Source organism: Lupinus angustifolius, unplaced genomic scaffold (genome assembly GCF_001865875.1).
Source record: "Lupinus angustifolius cultivar Tanjil unplaced genomic scaffold, LupAngTanjil_v1.0 Scaffold_17_127, whole genome shotgun sequence".
Taxonomy (NCBI): Eukaryota; Viridiplantae; Streptophyta; class Magnoliopsida; order Fabales; family Fabaceae; genus Lupinus; species Lupinus angustifolius.
In genome coordinates this window covers 10,311-23,511 of record NW_017719102.1, presented here as the reverse complement: position 1 = coordinate 23,511, position 13,201 = coordinate 10,311, and the positions used below count along the sequence as shown (strand labels likewise).

Here is a 13,201-nt window from a genome sequence, read left to right as displayed (position 1 = left end):
ATAGGCACTTATCTTCCATGGAGGCTTGGACCATCCATTCATATGCGTTGTACTTTCCAGGTACTATCAATGATATATCCTTACCTTATGGTTAAAGAATAATTATTTTTTGGTGTGTGATTGTTCCTCCCAATAAGTGTTATTATTAGAATATTACATCATTAGACTAACGTTTTGTTGATATATTTGTGAGATTTAATCTCAAATGAGTAAATGATTTGTAAACAAAGTATGGAAAGAAACAAATATGTCCCCCATTAAACATTTAACACAACAAGTATGCTATCAAACTCAAATCCACCATTCCTTGTATAATTAAAATAGGATATGGTGCATCAAAATCTACCCTCTTGCATATAAGTGAGAATGCATTTTTTTTCCAACATCAATCACTCTCACTATTTGTCTTTAAGCAGAAGCAAAAAACTAATGTAATTTAATACTCTGATGCAGTGTCATAAATCCTGAAATATGTCATGTGTCCCTTGTGATCGATCACATATCTTTATTCATATCTCATTTGATATTCTAAGCTAATAAGAATGATTCATTTATTTAAAAAGAAAAATTATAAAAACAAAAATTAATATTTTAATATTATTTTATGAAGTTTGATTAATTCGGGAAAATGAAGATAACAAAATTATAACACAAATGATCCTTGTAGCTTAAAAATCACTAAAACCATATTGATCAATAGTCTCCATCCCTGAATTGTCCACAGGGATTTTCTCCCCATCGTTAAGGAAAAAAGGAATTCAACTCAAAGTTCCGAATTATCAATTTCCAATTTTCCATGAGGATCCTCAACGTACAAATGTAGTATGTAATTGTGTCCCTAGTACCTACCAATCTCATTGACAATCCTGTTATTTAAATAATAATAACTTTTTTTGTCTTGAAAATGGAATTGATTTAAATCTCAATTAAATTATATTAATTGCACTCAATTTCAATTCATTTTATTTTTAAATCTAAAAGACCATAAGGTGAGTAAAAGCAATGTTGAGAGAGAAAAATAAGAGTCTTAGATGATTTTTAACTTTTCACCCATATGGTCCATTGAATTTAAAAAATGAATCGATAACAAAATTATAACACAAATGATCCTTGTAGCTTAAAAATCACTAAAACCATATTGATCAATAGTCTCCATCCCTGAATTGTCCACAGGGATTTTCTCCCCATCGTTAAGGAAAAAAGGAATTCAACTCAAAGTTCCGAATTATCAATTTCCAATTTTCCATGAGGATCCTCAACGTACAAATGTAGTATGTAATTGTGTCCCTAGTACCTACCAATCTCATTGACAATCCTGTTATTTAAATAATAATAACTTTTTTTGTCTTGAAAATGGAATTGATTTAAATCTCAATTAAATTATATTAATTGCACTCAATTTCAATTCATTTTATTTTTAAATCTAAAAGACCATAAGGTGAGTAAAAGCAATGTTGAGAGAGAAAAATAAGAGTCTTAGATGATTTTTAACTTTTCACCCATATGGTCCATTGAATTTAAAAAATGAATCGATAAAATTGAGTGTAATTAGTGTAGTTTCATTGGAGTGTAAATCGATCCCCCATCTTATTTCTCTACTTTTTCTTTCTTATTTTTAAGTATTAAGTATTTCCTAATTTAATCATTCTATTCTATTTTATTCATTTGAAGATTTTTGTGTAAATGTATTTGCCTTGCTTAAAAGCATAAGAGCATATTAATTATCATTATTCATATTTACTCTTTTTTAATAACTTTTAGGTTCATATAATTAGTAAAAAGAATTAACGATTAGAGAAATAAAATGTATGTTAAGGAAAAAATCAGAATAAACATTATCTAAATCAATAAAATCATTACATTTCTTAAAAAGATACATTTTTTAATTGTATAGATAAATTGGAATTCATATTTTACCACTTTCCTTTTAGCTGTTATTTTAATGAAATGTATTCTCCATTAGTTTTTTTTGTACTACCTACTAACAATATTATTTACTCATCATTTTTTATAAGGAACTAATCTCTTTTAGAACACGTAATTAACCCTTACAATAAATATCACTTACAAGTTACAAGAATTAAATCATTAACTTTTGGTCATCCTAGGATCCAATCAAAAGGGAGGTGGCCTAGCAGAAATAATGAATTTAAAATGTGGTGACAATAAAGGCATAAGTTGCAACATAAGCTGGCATCTCACTGTCACATGCTGTATTGCAACAAGTTACATTTCATCAGATCCATCTCAACATCATTTTTAGATTCCCTTCAGATTCAGCAATGCATTCATACATTATTAGCCATATGCCCATATAAACTATTACCATTTTCTGAATCACGAACTTGTAGGTGACTCAATTAATAAACTATTAGACGTTAGATAAATGGAATTTGAATGAAATTTAGTAACTTTTAAAAAAAAATGGATTTTGTAGCGTTTCAAAATTAGTTTCTAGAAAACTAATTGAAGTAGTTTTTCAAAAATGGTAGGAGATTTTAATAATTTGTTTATAAGTTTTACCCTTTTAAAATTTATCAAACTACATTGATTATATTACACTAAAATATATATTAATACAAGCTACAAGGTTTTTTTTCGACAAAACCAACTTCGTAGCTATGAGTTTTTTGCATTTAACTATGGGGTTGATGTTATGTATGTATCAATTTGAGTTTCCAACAAAACTAGCTTTGAAATTATTTGAAATTAAAAAGTAATAAAAAGTAAATAGAATTTTTGTTAAATGTAGCTGATAATCTTTAAATATTTTGAAGGATTAACTCATAAACAAATTATTAAAAACTCATTTCATTTTACGAAAGTTTATTGAAGCAGCTTTGTGAAAACTATATTTCAAATGATACAAGTTCTTCTTTGAAAGCTACAAACTTATTTTTGCTTATGGAACTATTTCAATGACCTATTCACCCAACAAGCTACAAGCTAGCATAGCTGAATGGTGTGACAAGCTCACAACTATACATTGTAAGATATAAATTTTTGTTGTTGAAAATGCTCTTAGTTGGTTTTAAGAAAATTGTTAAGTAACAACAAATTGGTAGATTAAATAACCCTTTTCAGTTAAGATATAGTGTCATGCTTGCTTATAAATTTCTTTTATATCTTATCACACAATCAAATAATGATACAAGTAGTTATATACGTGATCGAGTAGATGAATTAAATGTGGAATAGACTCATAAGCGTATTTAGGTCAACATATATTGTTAATGACTCTTATATATTCATTTTATTTATCATTTGAAAAAATAATTTAGTCCATAATTAAAAATATTGACTTAGAAATTGCTTTACTTTCATTTGTATTGAACGTAACTCATAATTTTATTGCAACATACCTGATATTTGATCATCCAATACTAGAGAGGATCTAAACTCCTATGATTGTGGTATGTGAACAACTTAGAATATGGATACACACTCAGTTTTAGTGGGGTGGTAATTGGATGGATTTAGATGGATATGGATTTGAATCATAATTGATGAATGAAAAGTTATCTATCAATCCATATAAATACATAAAATTACATTTATAAACTATTAATCTATCCATATCTAATTGATTTCAATCCATATATTTCATATATTCCATCCATATCTATTTTTAATAGATTGGATGAATGCATATCCAATCCATTTTTTAAATTTGAACTAAATCATTTTTTTGAAGGAAAAAAAACCTTTTAAAAATTATTATTTAATCAAGTATTTTTAAAATGTGTATTTTTTTTAAAAAAACTTTTAAAATTTCTCAGTATTTAAATTTACCTTCAAAAGCTTTAAAAGACAACAGTGTAGGTGAAGTCAGAGATACTCCATTATGCAATCATGCATTTTTCTTGTACTCAATCATGACACCAAATGTTATAACAATAGTTATTGAAACTTTTGAAAGAATGCTTTAATAAAAAGGTTGAATGAATCCTTTTATTAGGAAGAGAGTAATTTGTATCACTAGTATCAAAACTAGTTCATGTTGGTCGATTCAACCGGTAAAAACTACGATATAATATTTATAACACATTTATAGCGACCATGTAATTATACTGGTAAAAACTAGTCATACCTGTCAGTTTTCAATTAAACCGTACCGGTCATACCGGTCATACAAGCTGGTTTCATTTAAAATTATTTTTTTAATGGAAAAGCTTTACTTTTACCAAAATATTTGTATGGATAATCAAACACACAACTACAATATTTTTTATACATCTAAAATATGATCTACAATATACATTTTTAATAAGTGATATAAATAAAAATAGTTATTGTATTCTTTATTAAATTTTCAACATTAATATTAGTATAAAATATATGAATATTTAACTTCATCAGTATGCGGCAATGAATCACTGGTTGAACCACCATACTAGTATACCAGTACTTTGATCGGTTTGATGGTCAGTACGATATTAATAATATTGGACTATATTTTGCACATTGAGCTTGGATAGCAAAGTTGGGTCTGCGTGTTGCTTTATTGAAAAAATATATTTTTGTTCTTATTTTTTAGATGAATTGGATATCAATCCAAATAGATATACCCATTGATATCTATTGGATATAATGGATGGATTTGAATCCATCTATTATCAACACTATTCATTAGATTTTATCCGTTAATTCTAATGGATAGATTTGAATAAGTTATGGATTATGGATAATTTTACCACTATAAGTTTTAGGATAGAATATTGCTTCAAATAATTTGAAGATATTAGGGAATATTTAAATAAAATTGGGATACATGCCTCATGATTAGAGTATTATTGAACTTGGACCAACTATTGACCTGATAAGAATATTGGGTTACAAGTCATTGGTCGAATTAGTTGATCATGTTAGACTTAATTTACATTAAAATATTAAAAATTTATAATATTAAATAATATTATTATTAATTTTATATTTTAAATTTAACAATATTACCATCATATAAGTTCTTAATTAAACAATTAGCTAGAACTATTTTACAACAACAAAACATCACAAACAAATTAAAATAATCATCAAACAACATATAATTTATACTTTAATTGTAACAAAATGCACAATTAAGTTTAAAATTTAATTAAACAACTAAAATTTAATTACAACATATGCTAACAAATAAAAAAACATAAGTAAAATAATGATGAATATGAGTACCAATAAGTTGAAACACATAATTTTGAGTATTTTAAATGTAATTATCTAACCACATTTATGATAACAATATTATAGTTTTAGGAATCTCCATCAAACAATTCATTTTTTGTTTGTTTAAAGTGTATATGAAAGTTTCACGGATACTCATATTCAATACTTTATGCACTCAATTATTGTAAGATTTTGTTATAGTCTAAATACATCATTTATATATTAACTATTATTAATGTACTGATTATATAAAAATTATATTAAAAATATATAAGTATTAAACTCTTAATAAAATTAAATTTAATAGTACGATCAAACAATGCTATTAAAATAGTGTCCGAGATCAAACCAATGAAGATACGTAGTTATCAGTTCAACTACTGAATAACAATTCAATATCATGCAATTTGAAAAATATTACTTAATATACTTAAATATATATTAGTACGAATTTAATATATATTAGTATGAATTTAATATGTAAGTTAACCTTGACCCTCAAATAAAAGTAATATAAATTAATAGTGAATGATATACTGATAATGTAAAAAACTTTACACTGTCAGTGCATAAATTTTAAACTCTAGTAGTATTATATAATAAATCATATAAATTGTAAAAGTGATATACCATTATCTTAATTTTGAAAACTAAATTAAAGTATTAAATCTAAAAAACACCTATAATAGTTAGTTACTTATCTAAAAAGGTGAGTAAAAACATTATATAATCAAAAAAATCTAAAAAATCAAAAAATAAAACTTCTTATAAAATATATTTTTGAGAACCATTTGCTTTATTTAAGATTCAATTTTTTTATGTAAATGTTTTGCATTCTGAATCGGGTTGAAAGCCTTAGTCAAATAATAACAATGATGTGGTAAGAAGGTCCTCATATAGAGGCCCAAATAATAATGATAATATAATAATAATAATAATAATAATAATAATAATTGAGTTACCAAAACACTTTTCAACGCTCCACTCATTTTCTTTTCCCTCTCTTCTCAGATCTCAACCTTCTTCTCTTTCTTTAACCATTCCCAAATATATAAATCCTTCACTCTCCTTATTTTCTCTAATATTAATATCAAATCATTTTTATATTTTATTTTCAATTTTCACCGTAATTTCTCACTCTGAACCTGGATCGGGTTTCTCTATTATTTCGTTGATTTTCGATGGCTGCTACAAGAGCTCGAGCTGATTATGATTATCTTATAAAGCTTCTTCTCATCGGTGATAGCGGTATTCCCCTGTTCTTTAATTGTATTATTTTTTTATTATTTTCTGTTTAATTTTTGAAGTCCTTGAAATTCACTTGATTATGTGTTTTTGGATCTGTAAAAGGGTGAATTGTTCTATATTTAATGAAATCATAGTTAGTATCAAATAAGGCAATACTACAATATTCGTCTAATTTATTTTTTGTTTTCAAGTTGGTCCTAAAAGTTTTTTAGGGTTTCAAAAATTGGTCCTTCAATTTTTTTTTTCTGTTTCAGATGTTCTGTTTTTTTGACTTTTCTCTCTCTTCAGAACTATTAGATATTTATATTCTGAACACCAACACTGTCAACTTTAGTTGAGTATTGAGGGAGATACGAGGAAAATGTATGGGTAGGACCAAAATGAAACAAAAAAGTTACAGGACCAAATTGAAACAAAATAATATTTTGCTAAAAAAACAAAGTTAGGACTAGTTAGTACTTAGTAGACTAGATTCATGTTATGTGTTTTCTGAATTGGTAGCTACTGAACAGTGGGAAAGGTAATGAAAACATTCAAGTCCAACTTACCCATCTTTGAAAATCATTTACAGTTTATTTGACATCCATTTTGTAATTATAAATTTAAAAGTTAGTGTGATTAATACCAAACAAGACATGTTCATTCTACTACTAGTTTTAACAATAAAGGATCCAAGCATAAGCAAGTTACTACAATACCGCTTTTAAATCAAAACTAAGTTCCAAAACCTAGTTCATCATCCTCAATTTTTTGTAAACGGTTTCCCTAACACACCTTTATTAATCAAAATGTAGTGTTCATGGAGACCTTATCTTTTCTATGCTATCCACCTATTGTTGATTTTGTTAACGTATGTGATATATGTCGTAAGAGGGTGAGCTTTGCGAAAAGGTAAGGTTGTTGCTTTGTGACCATGAGGCCACGAGTTCATGTCATGTAAACAACCTCTCCGCTTGCGAGGGTAAGGCTGCGTACGTCTACCCTCCATAGACCCCACTAAGTGTGAGCTTCGTTCACTGGGCCGCCTTTTTTATGGAATATATGTATTAGGGTTGATTTGTATCTCATTACACTCACTGCTTTGTTCACACTTGCAGGTGTAGGTAAAAGTTGCCTTCTATTGCGTTTCTCAGATGGATCTTTTACAACTAGTTTTATCACGACCATTGGGTAGTTTCCTTTTTCTAACGTCGTGTATTGTACATTTTCCTTATTCTTCTTTTGCTTATCATTTGAGCCATTGTCTTTGATCTTACTCGAAAGTTTTGTTTCTCTCCAGCATTGATTTCAAAATAAGGACCATAGAGCTTGATGGCAAACGAATCAAATTGCAAATATGGGATACCGCTGGTCAAGAGCGGTTTCGAACTATTACAACTGGTTAGTGTATAAGATTAAAAGTTCTTTTTTTTGTAAGTATAAGTAGATTGTTTTGTGAGAGCTCAATTGTTTTATCAATATAAAAAACTAGAATGCTTTGTGAGAGCTCAATTATTGTTCTGCATATCCAACATATGAACATTTAGATATGTAATGTGTACTTGTCATGATGTTATTATTAAATACTGACAATTTACTTATTTGTACATCCTTTTATTCTTTCGAAATACATCAGAAGTAATATGAGAAGTCGGTTTTATTAATGTTTTTGTTATCCCCAATGGTTTTCATTGTGGATTATATGTCTTGTTAACTATTTAGTTTTTTATATGGATTCTATATTTGGCATTGCATAGCTCTATAGGAACTCTATTTTCTTTGGTTCTAATGACTGTTAACTGATTTATGCAAAATGATTTCCTTTTCTCCAAGTTGCTAAATCTTTTTATTGTGAACCAGTTTGCTTTGACATGGTTAGTTAAACTTTCAGTTGCTGGTTTAAATGTTTAATGCACTATCCAGTTTCGCCAAACCCTTTTAGCAATGTTAAAACATTGATCAGTGAATATGACATAGTGGTCTTCGTCCTTCTAGATTCCTGGCTGTATTGAGAGGATATGCTTTGTTTATTAGATTGTATATGCGAGGTTTTTTCAGCAGGTTGGTTATAGAGACCTTGCTTAAGAAATTCTTTTATCATGCTTATGGAGTAGTTTGACCTTCAATCCTGTTCCCACTATTTATAGCCCATCTGTTCAACAACATCAATTTCTTTGATTTCATTTTGGAAATGTTTACAAACGTAATTGTGGTTTGTAGGATGTTGTTCTGCCTGTCAATATTGTTACATATCATTATATCACTTGATTCGCACCACTGTTTCAGACAGGGAAACTTTGTAGCTTCTTTCACACTTATTTAGTTCTATTTATTTTTTGCAGCTTATTACCGTGGAGCCATGGGTATTTTGCTTGTGTATGATGTCACTGATGAGTCATCTTTTAACAGTAATTTCTCCATCCTCATTTAGCCTTAAAGTAATGGATGCACATCTTTTATTATCTCACTCACATATTTAATCTGCTCAAAACCGTGTTTCTTTAAATTGGCATGCATTAGCACACATTTTTTCAATTAACTCAAAATCTTTACTTTTATAACTTGGGAGATTCCAGTGTTTTTAAAAGGTTTGAAGATGTGAGAACTGCACTTATTTCATCTCATTAGGACAGAAGGGTTGTTAGGACACAAGGGCAGCTAGCTAGTTAGAGGTAATTAGTTATAGAGGAAATATACAGAAGGTTAATAACTATTGTGATCATGTAGGAACCAAGCAATTGGTTCAGTGTGAATTGGGAAACTTATTTCATCTCTATTTCCATTGACTTCTCAACTTATTAATTTGGGTTTCTAACAATTCGGTCCGACCCGATGGATCTAGTATGCGGGAATAAATGGAGATTTCAGTAGTGTTATTGAAGATTAGAACCAGGGATCTTGAATTACATCCTGATTCATAGGATCCTAGCATTTTTTAGCTTAAGCAGATGCTGCATCAGCTAGGGAATAAGCAGGGACTCAATTGTGAGGAAAAAGGTTCGACCTTCTGAGTCCAAGAAAAGTGTTGAAGAGACGGGATAGATTGAGAAGATGCTTAGTCAACTGATGAACATTGACTTGAATGTAAGGAAGAGAGGGTGAAGGTGTGACCCTCTTAGAAGTTAGCTTTGTCACAATCAAAAGAGCAACACAAAGAGATTTACGATAGTGGGGATTTTGGAGATTGTTTCAATGGAGACTCGAGATTCGCAGAACCTAAACCATGATGAGGTGAATGTCTTTGTTTCAACAGAAATAGAAGAAACACAGTCATTGCAAACCAGGATACAGAGAAGCCATACTAACGTCTTGATGGTACTGTTGGAAAACTCTTAAAGATTGGGTGATCTTCTCATCACAACTTCAAGATCAAAGGCTCTGCAACCCCAAAACTCAAATCACCACCAACATATTTGAAATTGGGTAATGGTGACAGAGGGTTCCAGAGGAGAAGCTCTATTGGCAGTCCATTGATTTCACATAAAAGAAAACAGGTGTGGAAAAAACCACACCTTTGGTGGGGAAGAGAAGGTGAACAGTGAAGACTAAGCAGGATACCCTCCAGACTGCTAGCACAATGATAGAGCACTGGCGGAAGGATTGTATGGTGGTGGCAATCGAGGTCCTGATTTGATCTCAGATGTGGCAGCCAGGGGTCGTTACCAACTGAGCCACCATGTGTGGTACATCGGAGAGGCCTCCATATTGGAAAAACATTTTGTTTTTGTGTGTAACTACCAGGAAGGAGGGGCAGAACTGGAATTCTTCAAAATAAGTTCAACTTTTGAACTAATGGGCGACTGCCAAATTGGCCTTATGAATTGGATTGATGAAGAAGGGCTAATTTGGAAATTCTGCCAACCAAGCTCATTTTTAGAATGAATGGGCCAAGTCCAAGTCTGTGGGGAAAGCACTGCGATGCTGAAATAGGAAATGGGACATTTCGGTCCTTGAGCATATGGGTGCAAATGTGCAATTGCTTTCCAGCTCCAGGTTCACATCTCCCAGCTGAAGAAAGCAGTAGGGCTCATTCAGTGAGATCTGTGTTCCTAGTTGATTTCGAAGTTGATCTTCCGCTGCCCCTAGAATGTGTGCTGGGATAGGGGGGTTTCTCTCAGTTACTCATTTATTTTCCATGGGACTGGATTGATCAGTCTCTCATCAACTGGTTATTTCAGCCACTAGATGAAGTTACTTGGAAAGGTGTGCGTTTGATCATTTGCAGTTTTAAGGTTTCAACCTTGAGGACATGGTTTAGAATCAAGCAAGGTGGTATTGTTAGGACAGAAGGGCAGTTAGATAGTTAGTTATAGGTGATTATTTGGGTAGGTAGAGGGTATATGAGTAAGGGGAAATAGGGTAGCGGCACTCATCAGTATTGTAATGTAAGGACCTAGTAATTAGCTCAGTATGAATGTTAAATTTTTCTCTTGTTCTGTTCAGATTTAGTTCATCGATGAAGTTGTCCATTTTCTATTTCCATTAGTTTATCGTCTTTCTAATTTGGGTTCCTAACACATCTAATGTCCAGACATTAAGAATTGGATCCGTAACATTGAGCAGCATGCTTCTGACAATGTCAACAAGATATTAGTGGGTAACAAGGCTGACATGGATGAAAGCAAACGGGTTTGTCCATACTCACTCTCTCTCTCTCTCCATTATTTTGGTTGTTCTTGTACATGGTCTCTTATGGTTTGTATTTGTGACTGATTCGGACAACATTCTTCTTAGGCTGTTCCTACTTCAAAGGGTCAAGCCCTGGCCGATGAATATGGCATCAAATTTTTTGAAACTGTAAGTAGAACCTAACATCTCTTAGTGAAAAAGCTTATTATTTAAATTGCAGACCCCTTTCTAATGCCGAGATTATGCTTTTACAGAGTGCAAAAACTAACTTGAATGTGGATGAGGTTTTCTTTTCAATAGCTAGAGACATCAAACAAAGACTTGCAGATACCGACTCAAAGGCTGAGGTTTTTGTTCTGAACTCTCTCCCTATTCATGAGGGGTTATCTTATGGATGTTTGCATAATTTTCTAATTCTCTACTATTTGATTAAATGCTAGACTCATCATTACTAAACTTAAATGTCTCAATTTTCCACTAAATTCAATTGTCTCATTTCCCCCCACTAAGTTTTGTTTGGTTCTTTGCAGCCTCAGGCACTGAAGATTAACCAATCAGACCAGGGATCTGGATCAGCTCAAGCCGGCCAAAAATCTGCTTGTTGTGGTTCCTAAAGGGAAGCTCTATCAGTTACATTTGACCGAGGAAGTTAATTTTCTCAATGACTGTCATCAGTGCTTGTATTGTTATATTATTATTTTACAGTTGCTACTCATTGGGTGTGAATGTTAGATCTTTCCTATGTTGGGAAATTAATTATATATCAAATCGTTGTTGCATCTGTTTATTCTTTTTCAGGAACTTCATTATGCACAACTTGCCTTTGCTGAACCCAAGAACCACATCTGTGTCATTCTTGGTGTTGGAAACATGACCTGTTTGGACATGTGTCTAATGGACACAAATAATATTAGTCTTTTCATTTCATTCATCAAAAGGTGTTATTAAAAAGAAATGGAACCCAGGTTAAAGTTACTTTAATGAAATCTACTTTTTCAGAACCTTTGTAGTACATTGAAGCCATGATGAACTAGTTTCCATATTTCAAGTTTTTTGGCCGTAAAATTTCATCCAACACATGGCCTTGTTGGTAGAATTAGCTTTGTTCAATACGCCACGGCAAGTTGACAAGTAAATTCACCTAACATGAAATAATACGTAATTGTTGGTAGGTTGTTAAGCACGATCAGCTAGCTGCTGAGACATGATCTAGCAATCCCATACAAGGATCATGATAGCCTTGAATCTGCTTTTAACAACGTGGGTACTTTCTGATGTATCATCATAACTTTGTCATATGGGCATAACATATTTTGTCCTAAAAATGTATTACTTTTTGTGCCGTTCATTTGTGATTGATTAAATAAATATATTTAGGTAAATTTTTTAATCATTAAATATTTTTTTGATCAATTACAAATGATAATACATTGAGTGACATAATTTTTGGGACAGAAGAAGTCATATCGTCATGTGAGAAGTGTGAAATGCTTTGTACAACTCTGTTTGGATAGGAGTTAAATGTCATAAATCTCTCAAATGAAAATCACCACTATATGCATTTCATCTCAGATTGCATCTCTTTTCAATTTTTTTTCCTACATGCATTTCAAAAACTTAACTATAAATCAAATGACAAATTAAAATTATTATAGTTGGGTTGTCAAAATTACATTATTAATATTAGTCTGTTCATTTGATTTCGTCAAAACGGTAGCCTATATGGCTTCAACTTGGTCAATACAAAGATATAAGTATCACCTTGTGTTCCTAAAAAAATTGTCAGCAAATAAATCTCGTATATAAAGATGGCAATTATGTTAGTTTATTTGCATATGTTCCATCAGATGAAGTAAATAACTTTGGGACAAATATATGTTTCTTTTTTACCTCAATGGCCTGTTTCATTGAAGTGCCCTAGGATTTGTCTTTCTATAATAAAAATCGATTGAGCAACTTAGTTGTCTCATATCAAGTAAAAGTGATGTTTAAGTCAAGAAACTTTCACATCTAAAAAAAAAATTAGTTTTTGACTTAAATTATTCATGAACTTAACGCATAACTATTAATGTTTGTTGGTTGGGTTGAGGTTCAGTCATTGTTTGGATTGAACCATTTTTTTATTTATAATAAAATATATAAAGTTGAATTGGAATTAGGTTAGCTGATTTATAATTTTTGG

The 13,201-nt window shown here is 30.6% G+C and overlaps 1 protein-coding gene across 1 annotated transcript; it reads left to right on the top strand.

The window, feature by feature from the left end:
* Positions 1–6,119: 6,119 nt before the first annotated feature.
* On the top strand, positions 6,120–11,804 carry LOC109338113 (ras-related protein RABE1a-like). Its single transcript, XM_019575255.1, has 8 exons — positions 6,120–6,411; positions 7,509–7,581; positions 7,691–7,791; positions 8,733–8,798; positions 10,922–11,019; positions 11,125–11,187; positions 11,274–11,366; positions 11,550–11,804. The coding sequence occupies exons 1-8, from the start codon at positions 6,345–6,347 to the stop codon at positions 11,631–11,633; spliced, it is 645 nt and encodes a 214-aa protein (XP_019430800.1). The 5' UTR covers positions 6,120–6,344; the 3' UTR covers positions 11,634–11,804.
* The last annotated feature ends 1,397 nt before the right edge of the window (positions 11,805–13,201 follow it).